General features: G+C 35.5%; 1 protein-coding gene across 5 annotated transcripts in view; it reads left to right on the forward strand.

Moving 5' to 3' along the window:
* LOC121327007 (kinesin-like protein KIF2C) overlaps positions 1-25,128 on the forward strand; it is a 42,427-nt gene extending 17,299 nt beyond the window's left edge. For 3 of the 5 annotated variants that reach the window (XM_041270745.1, XM_041270746.1, XM_041270747.1), the window contains 20 exons: positions 17,238-17,332; positions 17,906-18,010; positions 18,401-18,449; positions 18,580-18,618; positions 19,858-19,986; positions 20,107-20,207; positions 20,424-20,510; positions 20,718-20,772; positions 21,121-21,283; positions 21,563-21,653; positions 21,854-21,917; positions 22,008-22,099; positions 22,200-22,342; positions 22,514-22,718; positions 23,026-23,136; positions 23,322-23,389; positions 23,926-24,022; positions 24,125-24,226; positions 24,385-24,487; positions 24,643-25,128. In XM_041270745.1, the coding sequence (XP_041126679.1) occupies positions 17,291-17,332; positions 17,906-18,010; positions 18,401-18,449; positions 18,580-18,618; positions 19,858-19,986; positions 20,107-20,207; positions 20,424-20,510; positions 20,718-20,772; positions 21,121-21,283; positions 21,563-21,653; positions 21,854-21,917; positions 22,008-22,099; positions 22,200-22,342; positions 22,514-22,718; positions 23,026-23,136; positions 23,322-23,389; positions 23,926-24,022; positions 24,125-24,226; positions 24,385-24,487; positions 24,643-24,719 (1,923 nt within the window). In that variant the 5' untranslated portion in view covers positions 17,238-17,290 and the 3' untranslated portion in view covers positions 24,720-25,128. Of the gene's footprint in view, positions 1-15,919; positions 16,121-17,237; positions 17,333-17,905; positions 18,011-18,400; positions 18,450-18,579; positions 18,619-19,857; positions 19,987-20,106; positions 20,208-20,423; positions 20,511-20,717; positions 20,773-21,120; positions 21,284-21,562; positions 21,654-21,853; positions 21,918-22,007; positions 22,100-22,199; positions 22,343-22,513; positions 22,719-23,025; positions 23,137-23,321; positions 23,390-23,925; positions 24,023-24,124; positions 24,227-24,384; positions 24,488-24,642 lie in introns of those variants that run through there. The other 2 variants (XM_041270743.1, XM_041270744.1) reach the window with 2 other exon arrangements.
* Positions 25,129-25,341: the final 213 nt, after the last annotated feature.

Below are 25,341 nucleotides of genomic sequence, written 5' to 3' on the forward strand. Positions count from 1 at the left end.
ACCACTTGTCGTGATAATGTTTTTTTTTTTTTTCTTCTGAATCTTCCTTGGGGCCAGACAGAAATGTAGATCTCTTCCAAGTAATTCCAGACAGGGTTTTATTTGGTTTTGACTTCATGTTTAATTGTGTTTATTTCATGCAAACTTTCACGTTTTGCAGTCTGGTGCACAGTTTGGTGAACAGTGTCCACCTGACAAAGTTGGCAACACTGGGCAGTTTTAAGCTCACTTTGCCCCTGCTTGCACCCCTAATACCTGCTTTGTTGAAAAGGACTTCTGTCGCCAGTGCTGTCAATCTTGCACGTTTTATGAGCACCAAAATGTATCAGACTATAATGGAAAACATGTACAGCTACAAGTTTTGCATCACCCATGAAATCAAGGAAACTACAAAATGATATTGCAAAAGTGTACCGGAAGCCATAATACTATTACTATATTTCATGTTAGATTTTGAAATGTCACATTTTTCAATTTGTTAAGTATAATGACAACTACAAAGCAATATGTTATTGTTAGTGTTAATTGTTATGTTAATGTAACATTATTCAGCAGGTTTCATTCGACTTTATGAAACAAAATGTGTTAATCCAATAGGGTGATGCAAAACTTTTGTCTATAGCTGTATATTAAAATGAAAGCTATGATGCTACCTTTAACATCAAATACACTTTTATCAAGGAAAATAAGGTCAAAAGGTATACTAGGCTGAGACCACAGTGTATTAATAGGCTTTTGGTATATAATATTTTCATACTTCCATAGCTAATATTTTATGTAGCATTTTTAACATGTATTACACCTTGTTTATTTAATGCAGGTAGTAATTAATAAGGTTAATTGTTGTAAAAGGGAGCAGATGTGAAGAAATTACAAGATTAATAGTTCTGTATATTTTGTTGGACTAATCTCAATGTGTAGAAATTACCTTATTATATGATTCTTAAAATCCAGACAGTATGAATCATTTGCATTTATTCTGTACGTAACTACATTCTTGTGACTACCAACAGTATTTATTTAACAAGTATAAGCTGACAATCATAAAAGCATCTTGCTGTCAAATTCTGTGAATACTCTTTGTTTCTCAGTCAGTTATCAATACAGTACTACAGTACTTCTCTGTTTTGTCTCGTACATGTTATTGCCCTGATATAGACCACAGCAGATAGTTGGATAGAGGCATACGTTGAGTTTAGTTGTGAAGTTGAATTTCACATGTCAGTTACATTTAATATCCAGCCACTTGCCAGAACTGTGTCTTAAAATAAACACTTGTGGGACCAATTGCCTCCTTTTCAAATCCATTTCCTCACTCAAAGTCAAAGCAAACAGCATCAAACAACCTCTGATTGCCACTCAGCAATCAAATCCCTATGCTGCTGATTGCCGATGGGTTATATAAGCTCAGCTTAATGTAGAACACTGACATATTGTACAATTACTGCTGAGACCATAAATAACTGTTTCAAAGGAGCACCATTTTTTGGTACCACGTATTTAAAACTTCTGACAAACTTTGTTGTTGTTGTTGTTGTTGTTGATATAAGATAACCTAATGCTGTTGGAAATCATATAAGAAAACGGGATTCTGCAGAGTCAAGTTAAGGCAAAAGTGGTGGGGGGGGGGTGTTGACTCAGGCAGGGGCAAAATTATAGGCATTATTAACATTAGGTAGATAGATTACGTTTACAATTAAGCATGCTTAAAATTCAAAGGTAAAACACAGCACACATCATGCTAAAGAATCAAGAAGTGCACTTAACATATTTGTTGACTCGTGAAAATTCTACTTTCAGCTAAAAGATGGGGGACACATCAGAATCATATATATATGTGTGTGTGTGTGTGTGTATGTGTGTTTTTTTTTTTTTAAATACAGATTCAACACAAATACAACAATGAGCAAGACAGCTAGCAAAAAACACACAACAACATTGCGTGGGCTGTCTTATAGTACTGTAACGGACTGCTTTATAAAAAGGTATGATGTTCTCTGCTTCCCCAAGGGTTTGTCCTTGAGCCATGGGTTTGCGTTCCAGCCAGTTTCCATTCCAGTCACTGCAATCTAATTATTAAATGTAAAAGAGGAAGCGGGCCTATCAATGGTAATCATGTCCAGTGCCAGAACAGAGCAATGAAGGGACTGGGCTCAACCTCCTGTGCCTACTGAACTGATAACAGTTATTTTATTGAGCGCTGGCTCAGTTCAGCAGGAACCGGAGTTCTGCCCCTTGACATGTGGATCCCATACATCAGCAGTAAAGACCAAAGAAAGACCAAAGACTGCTTTCTACTAAGTGCCAGTTAACTTCTTCACTTACTAAAGGGGAATATTGGTGGAGCATTGCTGCTGTGATTTGTCATTCTAACAGATTACGGTTGCAGGGTTTTTCCCAGAAGTGTGTCTACAGGAAGCATCTACTCATTATTAAAAACACTTCTGGACACTTAGTACTTAATGTTTTTACCGTACAAGCACATGTAATATATTCATCTGTAATATTGTTGAAATAAATGTGCATTTAATAAAGAGTTTAAGGTGTAACTCTGCTTTGTGTTTCCATGTATTTTAATACTTACACATTCAGTGTTTTTTGTTTTACTATGTAAAGAAATCCAACCTTATCCTGAGTAAACCAAACCCGAGCCATATATTTTCAGATGTTCTATACAATTCTGACACTAGGTTAAAGTGCTTTAAAAGACCAAGCTTTTCAAAAACCATCATTAGTCATGTGTACTGTCATTATCATTATGAGTAAGATAAGACTGGTTCAATCCTCACAGTTATCTGTGGACTTCTACAGTTACTTTCAGTTATCACTACTACAGCATTACTAAAATGTTTGATCAGAAATAAGGGGAGTCCCCGTTAATTCTGTAACAAAACCACATCATTACAAAAACTGATCTTACCTAATAAATTGTGTGAAGGTGGGTTGTGTACTGTAGCTCTCAGTTTACTGTAATACTGAGAGCTATACCAATTAATATATAAAGTAATATTTCTGCAGTGCTGTTAATATAGTGTTTTTTTCATAGCAAATTTACTGACTTATTAATACATTTTAGCCTAATTTCTCCACTGGACCACAGGACTGCTTGATCTTCTCAACTCACAGTGGCCCTACAAGAACAGAGCACAAGTGAAAAAGGACATTCTTCAGCAATGTGTACTGTATGAGAAAAAAAACTGAGACACTGCTTCAGCATGTTATAAATATTTTAATCATACAAGTGACAATGGTATAATTACACACCAGTGGCAAAGTTGCGACTTCATTATCATGTTCATACCAAGGTATTATCACATGCTGTATCGTTTTCTAAAATGTGATTGATCCCTCTTTACCAAACCACAATACTAAGCTAGTATTCCAAGAGCACTTCTGAAAATCAACTGGCTTGACCACCTCTTTGGGTATACCCTAGAATTGAAAAATCCATTATATATACACTGTCTGGGTGTTGTACTGTGTACCAAGGGCTTACTCATCCATTTACAACAGAGAAGCTAAATAGTATAGTGATTCTTTCTAAACTGTCCTTTGGGGATGCTTGAACTCTTCTCTGGAGGTAAAATTCCAGTTCTGCTTGCAATTGAGGATTTCTGAATTAAGTTCAAAAGTTTGGTGAAAAGAAGACTTCAAGTATTGAGCCCTAACTTTCAAGTATTGAAACCTAACAAGAAGAGTAGCAAAATATGCACCTTATATATTTTGTCTTTGTCTTGCGCAAAAAGCACATATGAGCTTTAAAAAAATATCTAGAAGCTGTGATAAGACTAATACTAAATGGTGTTGGACCTCACATAGAGTAATAGGGCTAGTTAAACTGCAACTACACAGTTAAACAGCAATGGGCCACACAGGAAACTAACCCAGTGTTAAAGTTTTCCCGTCCACGTGTGTTGGATGTGAGGTTTTTTGTTTTGGTCACGACATGCATCACAACGTGCATCAGAGGTGGGTTTGCTAGAAACGCAATGCTATAGATAGAGGGAGAGGGGACAAGAACTCTGCACATCTACAACTTAGATGTGCAGATTCAAAACACTGCGTTCATATTGACTGAGACATATACCTTAATCATACAGCCTATCAAGTAGAAAACTCTACATAATGAGAATAATACTACATGCAGTACAAAGTGTTACTGTACTGCTTCATATATTGGACAATCAAGTTAATCAATCTTTCAAATGTAGAAAACTCAAAACAGAATTAGCCTAGTATGCAGCAGTGACTTACATTTTTCTATGTTAGAAATATTCTAGTGATTCCTAGGCTGAAGATTAAATAATACTGTTATTTTTACTTTTAACTTAAGCACAACAAAGCAATATCAAACTATGTGAATCATGCAGAAAAGGAAATTGCACAGTCTGCCAGATCTGAAGCTATCAGGACAAAGCTGTAGACGGGAGGAAAGACAACGATCTCTTAATGGTTTTTTTTTTTTTTTTTCCACCAGCTGACAAATAATCCACCCTCATTCTTACAGTACAATTTGCCCAAAGGGATTTATACACAGTGGAGGCTCTGTCCTTTAAAAGCTCCATCAAGAAATACTATACTGTACCCTTAGCCATGAGTGATCTTTGTAACACTAATGAACTATCCCTTAAAATAAATCCTCTCCTTAATACCAATTCTAACATATTCATTTTCATCAGACAATAACTCTACATTATTCCCCCCCAAATGTACAGATACGGCCAAAATGTTTGCATTACCAGTAATTTTAGGATTGAGACATAATTAAAAAAAAAAAAAAAAAAAAAAAAAAACTATAATAACATTACTTAGATTTTTTTTTTTTTTTTAATCATGTAATTAAAGAAACTACAAACTACTTTTGACCATAGCTGTACACTACTTAAGGTAAGTAAGGGATCTTGGATTTTCCCATATGCACAAATATTATTGTATTTATCATATTAATAGGTTTTACATTTCTCTTTGCATCTTGGGACAAGCTTTATTGTCATAATGCTGGAGAAGGATACAAGAAGATTTCCAAGCATTTGAATATTCCAATTTCAACTATTGTTTCTATTATTTAGAAGCACAAGATTTATGGAACAGTCACAATGCTCCCTCAGTCAGGAAGGTTCTTTCACCAAGAACAAGTTGAAGAATTGTGAGATTGACTGCCAAAGATATTCAAAGTGAATTGGCAGTAGGGTTAGGGTTTCGATTTCAACCATAGGTCGAGCATGGTGATGGTTTCAATGGTCGCAGGCCAAGGAAAAAGCTACTGTTAGGAAACATCACAAAGGTTTGGTCAAAGGTTTTGTGGAGTGATGAAACAAAAATCGAGCTATTTGGTCACACTGATAGTCGTTATGTTTGGAGAAAGTCTGTTGAGGTATGCAAAGAAAAAAACACCATACCTACTGTCAAGCATGGAAGTGGTAATATCCTTCTATGGGGCTGTTTTTCCTCTAATGGCACAGGAAATTTATTTTCAGTACATGGTAAAATGGATTCCATAACATACCAAAATATACTGACCAATCTGAAACCGTTCGCTACAAAACTTGGTTTAAAGCACAACTGGACGTTCCAACATGACAACGATCCAAAGCACACATAAGAATCTACTTCAGAATGGTTAAAGAAGAATAAATACATGGTTCTGCATGGCCGAGTCAGTCCCGATCTAAATCCGATTGAGAATCTTTGGTATGAGTTGAAGGCTGTGCACAAGAGAAGTCCTCAGAATTTGAATAAGCTGGAACAATTATGCGTTGAAGAAAGGTCAGAAATCACCAAATAATCATGCCAAAAGCTAACTGACAAATATCCTAAGCATTTAAAAGAGGTTATTATTGCTAAAGGTGCTTCAACTAGCTATTAATTTCATTTTCCTTGTCAGGGTATGAATACTTTTCAATCAGCATTTTTGGAGATTATCAATTTTTCCTCATTTACAAAAGCAAAACTTTTGAGAGAGAGAGAGAGAGAGAGAGAGAGAGAGAGAGAGGGAGATAGAGAAAATCTATAGGTAATTCAAGAAAATCTTCTTATCATATAGAAAGAAGAAATGCAGGAATGGGGGACGTCATCTTCCAATATGTAAAAAATCTCTTACACGATTTTACATTTTAGGAAACCTTTAAAACAACATAACAAGTACAATTGAAAGCATGTCAAAATTAACATCCACTGTTCAAAACTTTATTTTCATTTATACACTAACAGTAATGGCAGAATCTTGTACAGTTCTGAAACCCTTTAGAGAAATGTCCTTAAAAGAACTAGTTCAAAACTCATCTTCACTAGCACTGGGCACCCATCTGGACCTGCAGTACAGCAGTAAGCTGGAACGGCTTGCTACCGCAAGTCTTTAGGAGAAATATGGGTTTATGAGGACAGAAGAGCGAAGGATTAAATATGTGTTTTTCCCACCAAGTGCCAGCAACGTAGCAAAAACACACATATATTAAATACAAAGCATGCCTTGCATCTGCAGACAATATGTTGTTTTCAAATTAAATTAAATGTTGTGCCCTTAATCTTCCTTGTTAAAAAATGTAACTAAATTAATTTAGCATTGATGTGTTGAGATGTTCTTGATATTTTCCTTCATTTTTTATTTTCTCACAAGTTATTTTTACCCCCTGTAAATCTTTCATTATGAATTTATACTATTTATAATACCTATATAACCTGCCCCTAACACCCTATATGCTATCTACCCCTTTTAAACCCATTTTAATATCACATAAGGCATTATTACAAAACTTGCATGGTAAATTTAGAAAGTGACTGGAACTTAGGGTTACATTTTTTTTAGCTGTGCCACAGCATACCATTATGTCAGCCCAAAGGTTTGAATTAGATTTGTCCAGTCTTTAAGTGCAAGGTTCCAATCTGCAGAAAGATTCAATAAACCAGGTAAATGCATCAGTTACAGAAGTTATTTTAGAAAAAAATAATAATATAAAATATTATACAGTACAAGTGAATAGTCTTGAAAATCCTAGAATTTGGGGTAACATATTTACACTTCTCAGAATATTAGCAACAGTCAAATGAATAACTAAGATGTGTATTGCAACTCCAGGCTTTGACAGTATTGCAAATTCATAGCCTTGGAAACCATGCCAGTTTACACAAGGGGATTAGGCTACCTAGGACTGCACACACGCTGTTGGGATTTTCTTCTCTCTGTATCTCTCAGAGTGGAAGTTTGGAAGAGGAACAGTATCCTGTGGAAGTGTTTGGCCCCTGCCAGGGATTAGTTCCAGAGCCTTAGCAGTAAGTAAGCCACATGTCTCCAAACGATTCCCGCTTTAGAAAGGCTTGTGTTTCCAGGGAGGCAGCCCTGCTAATCACAACAAGGCCCCCACCACTTTGAAGAGGTTTTCCTGGCAGCCGAGTAGGCCTCATGCCCATTTAGCAAACAGTATGCCTTTTAATCTGTCAACGCTGCTCCTTTTTTTTTAATAAAAGGGGGCCTTAATTACAGAACAAATGTGGGCTTTCATGGTTACAAAGTGAACAAAACTGAGATTAAGATGAGTTACATCATCACTTTTACCAGGACTTTTTTTTTTTTTTTTTGAAGATAACCTTTGGCTCTGTGATTGCGCAAAACTAAAAAGACCCCTTCATGTTTTAATTCCCTTACAAATTGTTTACACTGTTGGGTACCTTCTTATCCATATTTATTTAAAGCATGAAAGGTACCTGCTGAACTTCTGTTCCATACTGTGAATGACCTTCCCAAGTGTGAACAGAAACAAACGAGGGTCAGCAAATCTAGGCCAAAACGTTTTGCATCAACTATAGAATGAACTCATTTTGCTTCATAAAGTCGAATGAAAACTGCTGAATAATGTTACTTTAACATATTGAATTACATACTGCTTTGTAGTTTCCCCATATCGTTAACGAGAAGCTGGTAAAAATTGAAAAATGTGACATTTTGAAATGTAACATGAAATACTGTACTTACTATTATTAAGGCTGGGATTTTGTCACGGAAATGTGTACTAAAATCACGGAGCAGTCACAGTAAATTTGTTCAAAATCACGGAGGAAGGAGGAAATGGTGTGTGAAGTCACGGGGATGAAAATTCAATGTTTTTTTTTTTCTTTTTATACAGTATAGCTACATCAAAATAAAATTGTATATATAATTAGGAAAAAAGGGAAATTAATCTAAATATTATTTTTATTTATTATGGTTTTCACAACATCAGGTTCGAGTTTTAATTGTGTAAATCGGTAAGCTTCACAGCATATACAACTATAAACAAAAATATAGTTTTACACATTTGGTGAGTTTTCTACAGGACAGCAAACAAAAGCTGTTTTACATACATTTACAGTTCAAAAGACTTTCTTTGTGTGCATCTGTTGCTTCTGCTCTGCTGCAGTTTGCTGTTATTTTATCATTCTGATATCAGATGCTGTACATTGAGAGGTTTGATGCCTTTATGGAACGCCGAGATTCTTTGCTTGATTTTGGTCAAAGACCTGACAGACATTCAAAAATGCAGCTGCAGGTTGACACAATCGGGCAGTAGATATGCACTACATGTATGTTTCATTATTTTCAGTGCTGTCAATTGAGTTAAAGTGTGAATGTAAGGCAACTAAGCTAAACTAAACTATTTTAAAAAAATCTAAATTACGTCCATATAGTTTATTTTTCTTTAATTATGTCTCAATCCTAAATTCTAGGTGATGCTGAACTTTTAGCTATAGTTTAGTCTACTGATTACATTCTGAGACCACTAACACATAAATGCTGCACCAGTAAATTCACTCTAGCAAAAAATACAAGATTGATTGTCTTGTTTAGCGGGTACTCCTTCTACACAGTTATTAAGCATATGCTGTACTTGGATACAACCTTTTAAAGGCTTAATTTAATACTTATTTAAGCTGGTTAACTTTTTTTCATTTGTAAATGTCAATAGCAGGCTCAAACCTGTTCTTGCTGTGCACCATTCTTGTTGAGTAGTCCACATGCCTAGTATAAAGTAAAAACTCAGCATGGATAAAAAATAAGTATAGTGCTGATGTGATGCAAAGCGATTCTGCTGTTTTATACATTTGACTGGTTTGTAAATCAGAAATGCTATTCTCTGACTAATTCTTACATCTAACGTTCTCATGGATTCAGCTGCAAGATGTGTAGCCACCAGGTTTCTCATGGCAGACATATTGTCGCTCATTTGCACACAATATGACTGCATCTGCATGAGAACACTATGATGGGATTTTCTTAAAGAAATAGTCCTTCGATGTGAACCCAAATTTAAGATTGATGGGCAAAAAAATCACCAAAGAAGCATGTCCTTTTCCTTTATTTTTTTTTTGTTAAAACATTTGTATTCAGAATTTTCAGTGGTTGAATATTCTGTATCTTGAAAATGCATTATGTTATTATCCTGAATATACACTTCAGGTTAGTCTCTGAAAGATGATTAATTTAGTGACTTGTAAATGTCAGAATAAAAAGCTTTGACAATAAAGCCCTTTGTATTTTATTAAAAAAAAAAAAAAATCACTACAATCTGTCAATTTGCAGCACTAAACACCCAATGTTACATTTAGAAATACTAAAAGAAACTTAATAAATACAATCTATATATGTGGAAAGGATAGTGTCACAGCCAAGAAAGCTGCAAGTTAATAATAATAATAATAATAATAATAATAATAATAATAATAATAATAATAATAATAATAATAATAATACAGAGGCACAGTGGCCAAAACAAACGGTTAAACAAAAATAAGACAATCACTTTTAACTATACCCCACATACAGTACCCTACAACACAGCAAGCCGAACATCCAACAACACCCACATTAACTCTCTAAACTAATTCTAAATTAACACTTGGCATCACACTTTTTATACCCCTGCAGCTAATGAATCATTCATCATTTATTCAATTTACAGCTCCAGCCACATTCCCACATGCTTTGACAGGGAGGAATTTAACCCCCTCCCTGCCAACTCAATATTCACCCTGCCACAGTATACTTGGTTGCATTTATCACTGATTTAAATCTGTACTACCAACATTTTTGTTTAATTAATTGTATAATTAATAAACACTTGCATGTTAAAGCATGAATTCACTCTGACTGTTCTCTTATTAGCTTGGGTGTGGCTGACATTTACGATGTCATCTCAAGTACTTTTTTTTTTTCCATTTGACTAAGAATGAGTCATGCCGCCTACTGCTGCTGTTACTCAGGACTCAGGCCTTTGAGAAACCACAAAGTATGCTAGGGAAGCTGTCCTGACCACACTCTGTGGCAGTCACTGTCCCTTTTCGTAACTGGAGCGGATTCTTGCATCTTGTTACGCTACTACTATAAAAAAAAATAATAATAAATACAAAATTAAAAAAGCCCCACTCATCAGTCGTAATAAAAAACAGTGGAGCTTTCGCATGCCTGTCTCCCTGGTGAGGAAAGACAGGCCCTCCGCCAGCTTTTGGTAATCCCAGGCAAGGGTATCCTGCATGAGAGCCATACCATCTCTAATGACAAGGTGTTTCTAGTCTCTGATTTCAATCAGCAGTGATGCCCTCTATTTGTGGAGATGAATTTAAACACACACATAGATTATCTGAATTTAGACACACACACACGACACACAACACTGACAGAATCGGATTCATGGATTCAAATGAAGATTTAATGTTTAAACTCCATTTCATGTCGCTTTCTGCACAGAACCAAGAACAACAGTTAAATGTCACCAATTTGCAAAGCCAGGTTTCATGTTACGTGTTAAATTATGATGACATCATTGAAGTGCATGAGTTATATGTGTGTAACAATACACTGTAATATCATGATATGCTGGTTACGAAATGTTATGCATCGTGATACCTGTTATATTTTGTAAAGCATCACGATTAATGTATTAATATCACAGCTAATTTTAATGGTTTTTAAGGATGTAACGCATATACAAGATCATTTAATACTTTACTACAGTACTGTCTATAAAGATATTTAGGCAATTCATCAATAGATAAAGAAGATAAAGTAAAAAGAGGTAAATATAAATTTGAGTTTGCCCAGGCATTCAGAACGGCAAGAGAAAAAACAAATTAAAATAATTTGTCATGCTAGGATGTTTGACTATGGTTTACCACACTATAAAACGCTTTACTATGATTTCAACATGTTAGCCCTACACTAATATCATACTAAAATGCTCTGCAGAATTAAAAACACATTTTTTTGTTTTGTTTTTACGGGAGTTTTTTTTTTTTTTTTTTTTAAATAGTTGCCAATATTATGCACATCACCGTATTAGTATTCTGCTGTGGTTTTACTGTGCATAATTTCAGTATACTAAATTGAAATGTTGCATGAGTAGCGTATGGTCTTATACTGGGGCCTCAAGAAGGGGACTTAGCTGTTTTTTTTAGCAATAAATTCATTTTACATTACAGTATACATTTGCTTGCAACATTTTACAGAATTCCTCATCTTCAGCTAACACAATAAAGTGCCAGAGACATGCAATTTTTTTTTCAATTCACAAATGGCATTTGCGTGTGTCAGATTTTAGCTTCTAATATGAAGCTACCATTCTCTTAAAAACGTAGTCCAATCTGTTAACAATCCTGTAGCCCATATGTCTTTCCCAATGTCACTTGCATTGTTTAGAGTTTTTTCTGCAATATCCGTGACTTGTTTTTGTTGTCTGGTCTACTATTTTGTCTTGATGCAACCTGATGCACACTCTTTACACATGTGTAAAGCTCACTAATGAGAGATCAGCTGGCCTATTCATTTGCCACAGGAAACAGTCCTCACCACCCCCACCCCCAAACCCTGATTAATGCAGGATAAGGCCTTGTGCTTTCATCTAGGCAAGGTCTCAGACAGCATTCAAATTATTAGGGAAAGTAAGTTTTATCTGATTTGAACTGAATAAAGAGTTGAAACATTTTAAGGAACGTACTGGCCCCCTTCCTGTCTGTACTAGCTACTGCCATTAAGAATGTTACCAAGAATTTTTTTCTAAAAAAATTACAATACATGTGCAGACAAGACTTGCCATAGATGGATTTTAGATTGACCAAGTCTTTGTTTTAAAACTGACATTTGCCCTCATCTTCCAAAACCCCTCTACTCCCCTGTGACATCAATATTTAGAAAATTGTTTCCACTTTACAGTGGCAAGAGTAAGTCCCTTTTCCTCAAAATTAGAATATATAAAATGTGTCCTTTCAAGCGAAAGAAAAAAAAGAACAAGAAAATAATTCTGTGTTCTCTTTTCTTTCCTAACGGGACCGAGATTTTTGGTAGCAATTTAGTAGATAGTCACATTATTATTTGACCAAGTGTCAATGTTTTGAGCCACCCACAACTTGGGCTTGTTGTTTGAAGAAGGGAGCTTTCCTTTATTACTGCTAGTCTGGAATTCCAGTTCTTTCTCTATTAAGAAACCCACCACAACATCATTGCAGAAATACAGGTAGTGGACAAAAAAATGGAAACACCAATGTAAAGTCACTTAATAGGGTGTTTGGCCACCATCTGCGGCTAGTACAGCCTGTATGTGCCATGGCATAGAGTCCACCAGCCTCTGGAATTCTGCAGGAGGGATGCGGCACCATTCTTTCAAGAGAAAGTGAATCAACTCATGCCTGGTTGATGGAGGTGGAAAATGCTGTCTCAGGCTCATTCCAGAATATCCCATAAATGCTCAAATGGGTTCCCTCAGAGGGAGTGGATACAGGCAAATACCTTTTCATCAGTTATAAGAAGCATAGACAATAAATAATGTTTGTCAGTATTGTTTTATTATTATTACATGGTCTATCATTTTAAGTTTCTTCAGTATTCCTGACTTCTTATGTCTGGACACTTTGAAAAACAGACCATATGAGGGTCATGAAAAATAGTATAAAGTATAAGCAGAAGTTAATGCTTGCCTCCATCAACCCTGGAATTCTGACTGCCCCAGGCAAAATTAGGTATGTAGGCAGTCAGTCTATATTTCTGATGACAATACACAGATGCTGCTTTCATTGATAGATAGCAAGCATAGACATTCTGACGTGAGTCTTTAAACTATTTTACACTGTGAATGTAGTGTACAATACACTGAAGCAGCAGAAACAGGACAATTGAACTACCTGTACACTCTTTCTCCAGTACAGAGTGAGCATGCTGTTTGGGAGACAGACCTTAAGCCTGCTTTATGACATTAAGCTGGTATTTATCCCTCTGGTGTTAATTCTACATGTTAATGAATTATAAGTAAAGTCAGTACAAAAAACTGCCCGTACATACTGTATCTGAAACCAGATAAAGACCAGAGTCTCAAATTCCCTAATGGATTTTACTTATTGAAGCCACACACATACTGTATGAAAAATGGCAGACCAATGAGCAAGCGAACTTGAAATGCCTTACAGTTCATCGTGGACTTGCTAAATTCACTACCCCTCCTCATCACTTAGAATCAAGTATAAATGTAAGCAAATTGCTTCATAACTACTGCGATTCAATGCATGCTGTATCAGGGGAACAGCTTTGATCAATAAATCTAATGTCCACCTATCCACCTTTGCTAACGTTTTTTTTGCACAAACTTTTAATTTTCCAGTCAATCTTTCAGTGAGACAGCTTGTAACCACAATATTTTTGACCTTTAGGCAGATGATATTATTTTCATTTTTTTTAATGTCCGGATTCCACTGGTGTAACAATTTACAATGGACCAGATATATGGTCCAAGTTGATGCTTTTAAGCGGGGAGCACCAATATTATATTAGCTGCCAATTTTAAGCCAGCCATGAAGTGTATTCTAGAAACACCCATGCAATGGTGGAGTATGTATACAAAGCCCACCTCATAATTATCTATCAACAGTGCAAACATGTTAACTCCTGGGGCTAGCAGGCAAAACCTGCCTTCATATTAAATTAATTTTAATAATGTATGCATGAAACTGATACTGGCTGAAGGACGAGGATGTTTTGTCTCAGGGAAGAGTACGGCTGTTGCTTCCCACTGAAGCCATTTAGACAGCTTGTTTCAAGGTGAACTCCTTGCTGGTATAGGCAGCCTTGTGCTGCCAGGCTTCCTATAGACAATGAACAATACAGTCAAACCTACATGCAACAGAGTGAGCTAAGCCTTTATACCCAGTGGAGCACTATAACAAAATATTTAAAATATATGTGCCTACCTTATTAACATTATTCAGAATATTTTGGCCCTGTTTTTTTTATTATTATTATTATTGTTTGTAGTTAGTGTATTTGGTTCACATTAATTCTGTATATGCTAATATTTAAAACACAATGCTATAGATAAGCTGTAGTTAGGGTTAGGGCTAGGGTTAGGGTTAGGGTTAGGGCTAGACCATGGGAGTGCATTTGAAATCTAACAAGTTTAGATACCAGGAAGTAAGAACTTTTCATCTATAGAGGAAATAAATATTGTAAACTGAATTATAAAATTAAAGCAAATAACCAAAAGATCAACAAAACTAAAGGAGGGGCAGTGATAGTATTCCTTGTACATACAGTAAGTAAACCATGATTAGCACACCTGGAAACATGGGAATTCAAATATTTTGCACAATATTGATGGATCTTATTTTCAGTCACATTGTGCTCTTTAATTAGAGGTTTTATTTTGTACAAATGTGTTATTTAAATTAAAATAAATATTGTTGGATTTTACCCGTAGAAGTACCATATGGCACTGGATGTGTTATCAAGGTGCATTGGAAAGCAGCGCACATTTAAAATGAATATATTTAGGACAGGTTATGGACATGAATAACCCCAGAAGCTACTGAAACATTCTTCTGTGGATTACTGTATCTTTAAGTTTAGCCCGACTGTCGCCACTTCATAGCCTACGATTCTGTAGCAATATATTTTACAATCTTAATTACAGCATTTCATTTAAAATCACTGTCTTATTTCTGCACAGATGAAAAGCAATGATAGTGGAGGAGGCTTTGCAGATTGCTTTTGAATTTCAAGTCTGAGAGTATCAGACCAATCAGAAGACAGCATTTGGGTTCTACTCATCTTGAGAGGTTTATAATTGTGGAGTAACCCAAATAGAACGTCCACGTATATTTTCAGCATTACATCTTATGCTATTAGTTACAGGTAGTTTAGTTGTCAATTGGTTCCATTAAGTTTTTTTTATTATTATTATTTTTTTACTCAGTTTCACATCTGAGGGGGCATCACACATTATTAACCAGTGAATACTATAATGTACCTGTACAGCAAACCACCCCACCATCAGTCCACACCGTTCACTTTTTATAAGTCCATTACTTGAAGACGTTGGCAGTTACTTGGCCAGCATTAAGCTAAATACAGAGGCTGACCCGTGCAATTCTTATACAGTAATTTCACAGTCGAATTCCCGACCATGTTTGTTTCAAGCACTGTGCCGTTTAAAGCCTTTCAACATGATGGGAGAGATTTTTTTAAGTAAAAAAAAAAAAAATTACTGCCACCATGTGGTCTTATAGAGAATAAAACAAGTTAAGTAATAAAGTAGGTACTAGGTACAGCATCTTATAGTACCATGCCTTGATTTACTTTACTGAGTTTAATGCTTTGTCACACTTTCACTATGTCCCTACAATTTGCTATGTTGTTCCTACTGTAACCCTTTATATAATGGAAATAACATGAAATATGAAGTCAGACTAATAAGTATGCACCTCTCTTTACCTAGCGTAAACAATGTATTACATTACTTAATAAGCAGTCTGTTTTTTTGTTTGTTTGTTTTTAATTAAAAATGTTAATGTATATACATCTATGGTTTTCAGAACTACAAAACGACTACAACCATTTGGACTACAACTTCCGACATCATTCAAGTTAAATCCCGACATGCCAGCAGTACTTCCTGTCGTATCTTTTATTCAAAAGTTTGGCGGTTGTCTGTGAATGTGGTGTTAGTGTTCAGTGAAAAGAATTGGATTAACACATTAAATAAATATATTTTACTGAGTTCAAAACGGATTTTAGACCGAATATCATAAAGAACCGTTGAAAAAATGAATTCTAGTGCAGCAATCAGCAGACTGACCACCGGATTGTCCATAAAAATCAACCGCAGTAACGGTAGGACAACAACTACGATCGGTTTCGCTTAGCAGATGTTGCTCAGATAAACGTATTTATTTTATATGTTACGATATTAACTTACCTTAGGTAAAAGACTAGCATAGTCTGTTTAAGTGCGAGTCGTAAAGAAAATTATACGGGCAGGAAGTTATCATACAACTGTTGTGGGTAAAACATATAAACAATGTTGTCAGTCTATTTCTACTAGAGTTTGTAACCTAAAGAAAAACGTAAACATTTTCATCGTTTATATACTTATGTAAGTGCATACAACTCACTGGGTTCAACATAGTAACGTCCATTTATCCAAAAGGAAAATGCTTCGGAAAAGTTGTAAACATGGTAGTTAAGATTTCAAAATTAAAATGCCACTTCCCGACGATAGTGATTGGCTGCAGAGGGGCGATCTTGTCTCCTCATTGAAGGGATAGGTTTCATTCGGTCATGCTTAGTAGTGTCTCTGTTGAAAACTGCTATGGTGATTTTTTATATATATATATATATATATATATATATATATATATATATATATATACACACACACACACATAAATATAAAATTATAGAGAGCTATATAGATAGATATATATATATAATATATAGATATATATATTTATATATATATAATATATATATATATATATATATTACATTACTTTTGCCAAACGTTTGCACCGGGATAAATTAAAAAAAAAATTTAATCAGTCGATTATGATTTGGGTGAACCCTCAGGTCGTTTTCATTTATTTACAAAATAGGGTGTCATTTTATTTCACACAAATCCACATCACATAATGGGAGTTATTTAATACATTTATTTTATAATTTAAATTGATGGTCAAGGCAACCTAGTTATTTTTAGTGAAAAAGTGCATTTAGTTCTGTTCATCGCCTAAATGTTTAAAACTAATTTTATAACGTATTACCTGTTCATACGAGTGCGGTATCAATGCACATCCTGAAGTGTCCATTGCATTGTATTTCATCCAGTGTGCCTCCTACGATTTCTCTCTAGAAAGTGTTAATATTGTCTGTCGGTTATAAATGTGCATTTATAAAATAACTTGTTTTGCAGAGTTACACATTTTTTAAATATTTGTGTGTTTTCTTTTAGGGAGGGTGCACAGTGCTAATATAACAGGGATCAACCATCAGAAAGGTGTAGTGATGGTTGAATGGGTAGAAAATGCAGCTACTAAAGGAAAAGAGGTGAGATTTTAAAATCTGTTCATCCATTTGGCAATTAAAAGAATGAACTTTGTGTGAGATGTGTGTTTAATAATTTTCACAGATAAGATTGTTTGCTAAATATGGTTGAGGCAGTCAGCTGAATGAGGCCAAAGTGATGAAGAAATGCATGCATTTGTCTTGCTGCATGTGGATGATGTGAGAACACACAATGTTATCTTCCATCTCCCCTAACTGCAATCTAATAAAAATTGGATCTGTAAAATAATTTAATAATTACACCATAAATGTGAGTCCACAACTCCAAAATCAATGATCTTTTATTTTTTGTACCTTTTAAAAGTACTACCAAAACTGGACATGCAACGAAAAACACTGTAAAACTACCTTTTGGTGATAACAACCTGAATTATTAATTTTTCATGACTTGGGAACCTGTGTGCCCCTGATCTTAAGCAAGGTTAAAAATTAAAGATTTTTATTTTGTATATAACGTTAATCATTTTTGTGAATTGATATATGTACTATACACAAAAGCTGTTTCAAGACTAGGATTGTATAATGGGGAACTGAATGTTTTCTTTTTGTTGACAGGTTGACTTTGGAGAGCTAATTCGTTTGAACGCTGATCTGTTTGAATATATGAATTCTGTTGACCAAGCGGAAGTACTACCATTGAAGGAAAATGTTGACATTCAGGTCGGTCTGATGAGGGAAGACACCACAGGCCTGCACAAGGCCAGGGTGTCATTTCATAACAACAATGCATTTATCAAATGGTGCTCTGAGAAAGAATGCCATTGCATCCTCCACACCAGACTGCCACATATCTCTCTGTGGAAGTGGCAATTGAGCTCAGACAATCTTTGTTCTTCGATTTGATACTGTTTAACTGAGGCCAAGTGTGTGTGGAGTGGCAGTCTTGGTTTGTGGTGTGATATTTGACTTGCCTGGATTCTTGTTCATTATTTACATAAATGCATTTCCATGATTGAGACCCAGTATTGTATACACATTTGATTCAAGTTGTAACCAAAGTGGATGGCATTGTAACCCTAATATTGTACTCCTTTTTTTTGTTTCCTTCAGAAAAAGATTAGCAGACAAACGATGTCAAGAATCCCAGCTCCACCAGCATGTAAGTAGATATTTTGCTGTCTTCTGAAACTTTTATAGTGGGCTATTTACTGGTTATTGAATGCATGTTTACAAACTACAGTCTTAATACTATTCCCTGGTGCTAAACAATTTTCTCCCCCCTTCTAAAGCGCGAAATGATTCACATCGAACTGCTGAACCAGAACCAGGTAACACTGGCACAAAGCATGGACTTAACACAGTCGAAGAGAGTAGCTGTCAGAATTAGCACTTCTCACATAGACTGACGTATGGTACAAATAAGTGAACTTCAAATCGGCATTTTCAGAGTCATTTCTAAAATTGTTCAGTAAAAGATACATTTTAAATGTTAAACCACCAGTTTGAAAGAGCATGTAAAACAAACTTGTGCATGCATATGTAAACTGGATTTATGATTGTAGGGAAGTTGGCTATCAAACAGTTTGAATAATCTGTGTACTTGAGCTGTAGACTTGGAAGTTCTGCAGCAAATGAAATAGAACTTTTGAAAATCTGTTGTGCTAATCCTGACTGATCATTCACAGCTTCTAGAAATGGTGGAGGCCCTTTCATTAATTTAATAAATTCTGTTAGGTTTGGGGTGATTTTAAACAAATCTTGTCTGTTCTTATTTATTAATTTGATCAAACGGTGGTGGTTCCAATTCTGCTACAATTCCATTAAACTGGAACCAAACCTGTAGTTCATCTTTTATATTAAGATGCTCTTGCTGTAAATGTTGATTAGATCCCAGTATCTATCATGGTTCCTCGTTCCAAGGCCTAGTACAAAACTGGATTCTGGTGTGTTGTGGTGGTGTGTGCTAGCCGCTATTCTTTTAATGTGCTTAATTATTTTAGCATTTTTGTCAATGTAAAAAGCACAATGTTGCAGGTCTTGCCAGCAAATACCAGCATGCACCTTTTTTTCACCATGAAGTGGTCTTTCTGCTCTGTATTTTAATTGTAAGCTTTTGTCCTCGCTACCAAAATTGTAATCATTCTTTTTTTTTTCCTTACTAGGACATGCTCCTGTGTATAAAGTGCTTCATATACTGGCAGAGAGTGTATAATAAAACTGCAATGAGATGAGCAATGATATATATTTCCGAGAGAATTATATAATTAAACATGCCTGCTATGTTTGCTTGCATACAATTTACCTTTTTGTGTTTTATAAGTGGTTTTGCTAAAGTGCGAGTTCAGTTACATATGTCAGAGGTATTAGTGTCAATTTAAAAGAGCACTAAATATAAGGATGCATTTGTTAACTTTAGTTTGTCCAATTTGTGTGTGACTAGATTTGTCATGTTGCATTAGGTCCCTTTCAAATGTATCTTTCAAAATTTAATTCCAGATAATCTGATCAGTTAGTTAACTTCTTTATCCTGTGTACTACAATTAATGTTTTGAAACCTTTTTCTTTAGTCTCTCAAAGGTCCTATTCACTGAGGAGAAGTGTTCAGACAAAGCCAACCGCTCTTCAGCAAGTCAATGAAACAGAAGACGAGTCTTTACCCCCTGCTCTAGCCAAGGTTTCTTTTCCTAACGGTTCAGGTGAGGAGATGGCATGATGCATGCAGTAGATTGTATGTTTCTATGTATGAATTTATGTTGCTTTAAAACCCAAATTTTGAGGTGAATGAAGTCTCCATCTTGTATGACTTTGTTTTCCAGCCAGGCGGAAGTCCACTGTTGTTCAACAGATGGAAAAAATGAAAAGCAAGCGAGAAACAAATAAAGCCAAAAACACTGAGATGCGGGCCAAGCGTGCAAAGGTATGCATGAAGACTTCTAGTTCTGAATTCATTGATCATTTGTGTTCTGGTACAATGAGTACAGGTATTACTACTTTGTTAAGGCTGACTGCAGCCATGTGCCATTTTTTAATATCATCTTGTATGTCATTTCATTAATTCTAAATCTTATGACGTTCTCAGTAATGCTGTGTTGGGATGTGAATGAATACATGACAAGTTTATTTCCATCTTCAGGAGTGTGATGTAAAGTGGGAATTCCAGAAGATGATTGAAGATTTCAGAGACTCATTGGAGTACACCCCTCTCTCGTTCTCTGACCCAGTAAGTTGGCAGCACATAATTTGTTTTTTCATTTTGTACAAGTTTTATATGTACAGCAACAGTACTATAAACTGTAAAAATAAAAATAACTATCTCCTGTAAATCTGTCGTATTTACTTGTGCTTAAAAATGTGTACAGCCAAAACCAGTATCCTGAAACTTTAGATGTTGGGTAACAGTTTTTGTAACATTTTTTTTTTTCTTTAGAGCGAAGATCACCGAATATGTGTTTGTGTCCGAAAAAGACCTCTTAATAAAAAAGGTATGAATACAAAAAACAGAAGCCACAGCCACTTTCTATCTGTGACACTGGGATGCATGTAATTGTTCATGGGTTTTTCTAGCCGGCCTCATGCAGGTAGCCATCGGGCACCCAGGGACGAGACCTCTGGCCAAATTTATCTTTCACTCGTGCCCTGAGTGCCCTCCACAGTCATTGGGCCCCGAGCGCCCTTCTCAGTTCATAAATCATCTGCAATAATCATCATCATTCATTGCCATTCATTCATATCTGATTCTCCGTGCTGAATAACCTGTTTAGTCCAAGCTTAAATTGTGTGTGTTTTGTATAATATTGTGCATCTCCATTGCAATCTTTCTTTTGAAACAGAGATTGCAAAGAAAGAAATTGATGTAATCACCATTCCTGAAAAAGGCCTGCTTCTGGTGCATGAGCCCAAGCAGAAAGTTGATCTCACAAAGTACTTGGATAATCAGACGTTCAGATTCGACTACTCTTTTGACGATTCAGCAACAAATGAAATGGTTTACAGGTACACTAAAGCAATATGTTGAAAAATATGCTGTTTAATGCAATCTTCAACCCTGCTGTTGGTTAAGAGAGGTTTTTTTATTATTTTTTGCCATAGGCCTATACATTTAAGTATGTGTAGGGGGAGAATCCTTTAGCCAATACTTTAACTTATTTTTGCCGTTTCTGATTCAGCAGTTAGGCACATTTGATGTAGTGTTCCCGTTATTGGGTAAAACCATGAGAAATGTACAAATATGTGTCTAAGATGCTTATCACTTGACTCAATCATATTTTTTAGGTTTACAGCCAGACCACTGGTACAAAAAATATTTGAGGGCAGCATGGCAACTTGTTTTGCCTATGGCCAAACTGGAAGTGGGAAAACTCATGTAAGTCAGTAGACTTTTTTTTTTTGTTTGTTTTTTAAAATCTAAACCAAATTTTTCTGTAACATTTATTTTGGTTAATTAATAACACCTATTTAATTACTAAAATCAAATTAAATGATATATATATATATATATATATATATAATATTTATATATATATTTATATATTTATTATATTTATTAAACTTTGCTTTTGACAGACAATGGGTGGTGACTTCTGTGGCAAAAGCCAAAACACTTCAAAAGGGATCTATGCATTTGCAGGTAAATGGATTGAATTTCTTCCTCTCTTTTTTTGTTTCTGCAAACCTTTAAACCAAACAAGAAGCTCTTTTCTTCCCATTTATACTTTAGCACGTGATGTCTTTATGCTCCTGAGTCAGCCCAGATATTCCATTCTTGGCCTGGAACCGTGCGTTTCATTTTTTGAGATCTACAATGGAAAGGCAAGACCTGATTTTAAGAAGTGAATATTTTACAAAAGTGCACATGTTTTGTTAAGTTAACAAATGTACTCCTGTTTTTAATTGATGTGCATTTGAATAGGTGTTTGATTTGTTAAACAAGAAGGCAAAACTCCGTGTTCTAGAGGATGGTAAGCAGCAAGTCCAGGTTGTTGGGCTGCAAGAGAGGCAGGTCGCATCAGCTGAAGATGTCATCAAAGTCATTGATATTGGCAGTGCATGCAGGTATGTTTACTTTCATTTTGAGTTGTTTAACTACACCTCAGCTATTGACTATTTGAGGATTGGTGCTTAGGGGAAATTTTACACAATTCCAATACTTCAGAATTGCCTAGGTTGCCCTTTCACCGAGATGCTCAACACTTTCTTTTTGTTTTTATTTATCTGCTCTTGCAGGACGTCTGGACAGACCTTTGCAAATTCCAGCTCGTCTCGCTCTCACGCCATCTTGCAGATTGTTTTGAGGCGGAGGGGAAAGCTGCACGGCAAGTTCTCATTGGTGGATCTGGCAGGGAATGAGCGTGGAGCTGACGTCTGCAGCTCTGACCGACAAACTTTAGTGGAAGGGGCAGAGATCAACAGGAGCCTCCTAGCATTAAAGGTATGAACTCTTAAATATGTTCCCCCATTGTTAGAATCAGTTGGGTTATTCAGTTCATTTCTTTGTTTTAACAAAGAGAACCCGTTAAGTTAACCTTAACTAATGCATTTTAGAGTAGCTTAAACTGGACCAGAGGACACAGTTGGAAATCAAGTGGACATGGTGAGGGTATGGAATGGGTTACCTAGGCATGTTGCTGATGCGGAATCAGATCTTTTAAGACCCAACTTGACAAAATCAGGTCAGTCAGCTAATAGAAATTGAAATAAATGCAGATCTTTGTTGCTGTTGTGTTTTTATTTTTTAGGAGTGTATTCGAGCTCTGGGGCACAACCAAACTCACACCCCATTCAGGATGAGTAAACTGACCCAGGTCTTGAGAGATTCCTTTATAGGGGAGAATTCTAGGACATGCATGGTAAGGGGTTTGCATGTTGGTTATCTTTAGAATCTTGTTGCTGCATCATTTTGTTCTACATTAAATTATCCACTGCAAAAGAGAGGGTCCAAAATATTTTGTTGTATTTTAAAATAGATCTGTAAACCAACCTGTGTCAGTTAAACAGCAGGTTACCTAAACATATATATTTTTATTCCCCATAGATCGCCATGGTTTCTCCTGGCATTAACTCTTGTGAATACACACTGAACACCCTCAGATATGCAGACAGGTAGAGTGCTGATTTATTTATTTCTAAACAATGCTTGGAAACTTGACATGAAAGTCCAGTAAAGCTGAAGTTTCTAAGCAAGGTCTTCCAGGGACTACTAAATGCAAAAGACTTTAATTTGAACTTTGTAGGATGAATCTGGAAACCATACATTAATCTTCAGCTATGCAGGGCTTAATTTCCCAATCTGAAACACTCTGCACTTTTGAGCTGGGCAAGTTTAGCAAAATGATTTTAAAATATAAACAATGCTGTATTCGCAAGTTTTATTTGATTTGAAAGGATTTAAGTTCTTTTCGGGGTTACTTTTGGAACAGGGACAATCAAGACTAAAGACCAATACAATTATTCCTTATGTCTGTCGTTGTCACATGTGTGGAAACTTCCCTGGTATTATGAATTCATTTCAATTATATATACACATGTACCTGTTCAAAGCATGTTCAAATATATATTCCTGAACCTAAAGTTAATAGATGAGTGCTGGGTGAGGTACAGAGAACAATTTTTGAATTTGTTTCATTTTTTATATATAGAGTAAAGGAACTGAATGAAACCTCCAACGGTAGCAATTCTGATAGCTCTGATAAGGAAGACATGGAAATTGGTGAAGAATCCACTGCTATGGATGAGGTGAGCTTCATTTGCCATTTTGCTTTTTCACCACAGTGAAACTTGTTTGTAGTACGGCAATTTCTGTTTTATCCATGAATTTTAAATGTCTACTTTTTGAAGGATACTGTTTTGTCGAACCAGATGACCAGTTTCTATGATGCCATGTCTTTTGTCTCTGAATTGGAAGAGAAAGTTGTGGAAGAATTCAGTGAAATGATACAGGTATGCATAGTGACACTGGTGAGGGTGAAGGGTTTATTTACTATTACTTTAGAAATATTGAAATGCATCTATCCTGTGTGTTTGGGGGTGGTAGCTGAATGTGTGCATGTTTTTTTTTTTTTTTTTTTTTTTTTTTAATGCTGACTCTTTTTTTTAAGCGAGGAATGCAGGTCTTAAAGATGGTTGAGCAGCCAAGCTATGACTTGCAGTCTGTTGTAACACAAGTTAAAGAGGTTCTGATGGAGGCAGTGGCACTACAAGGTGAGTTTAGTTTTGTTTGACGGTTTAGTGGTTTCAAGGGGGGGGGGGATCGTCTGGTTGAGAGTTCTAAGGAAGATGTGTTTTTTTGAGGATGGAACAGATACCGTTCTTTTTTTAATATACTAACATTTTTATGATTTCTGTTTTCTCTTCAGAGAATGTGAAGTCTTTAGAATCTGCAATAGTAGCTGAAGAGAAGGCAAGTTCACATCTGAAAAACAGACGCCACTAATTACCTGAAGAGGGCAGTGCTGGTTTTGTACTATACTTCCAGTTTAAATAATATTTTAATATTCCACTGTGTTAATTTAGAAATGTGAGGTTTCAAGTACCTCTTTTTTTTTTTTTTTTTTTTAAATGTTTCCAGAACATGAATATTAGTGTTGGTGTTTTAGAATCATTTTGGCATTCCCTTAATGGAATGGGGCTGGCAATTACGCAAACCTGAAATGAGGTGCTATTTCAATCTATGTAAATCCCACCCTTGCCATTCATGAGTTAGTTTTATAGTATATTATAATAATATTTAACATAGTATTGTGACACCTGTGTTCTTGTACATTTGTTTGTCTTCACCCAAATGTCATGTTTTTTATTAAAAAAATCTCTTTGATGGTAACAGTTTTGCTTGGATTCTACATTGGGGGGGGGGGGGGGGGGGGGGAATTAGGGGTTGAAACCAGGGTTGAAACCAAACAGTTTAGATCCATAGTCGAGATATATAAAATGTTAAATAAGATATGTATTTAGACAATTTGGAGACTTCATTTTCTATGAGATATTTAAAAGTAAAAATTGTACAAACACTTACAAAGTTCTACCCGTGGTCTAATCTGTTTTCATTTCTCCCTGAT

The sequence above is a fragment of the Polyodon spathula genome, chromosome 14, assembly GCF_017654505.1.
Source record: "Polyodon spathula isolate WHYD16114869_AA chromosome 14, ASM1765450v1, whole genome shotgun sequence".
NCBI classification, from domain to species: Eukaryota; Metazoa; Chordata; class Actinopteri; order Acipenseriformes; family Polyodontidae; genus Polyodon; species Polyodon spathula.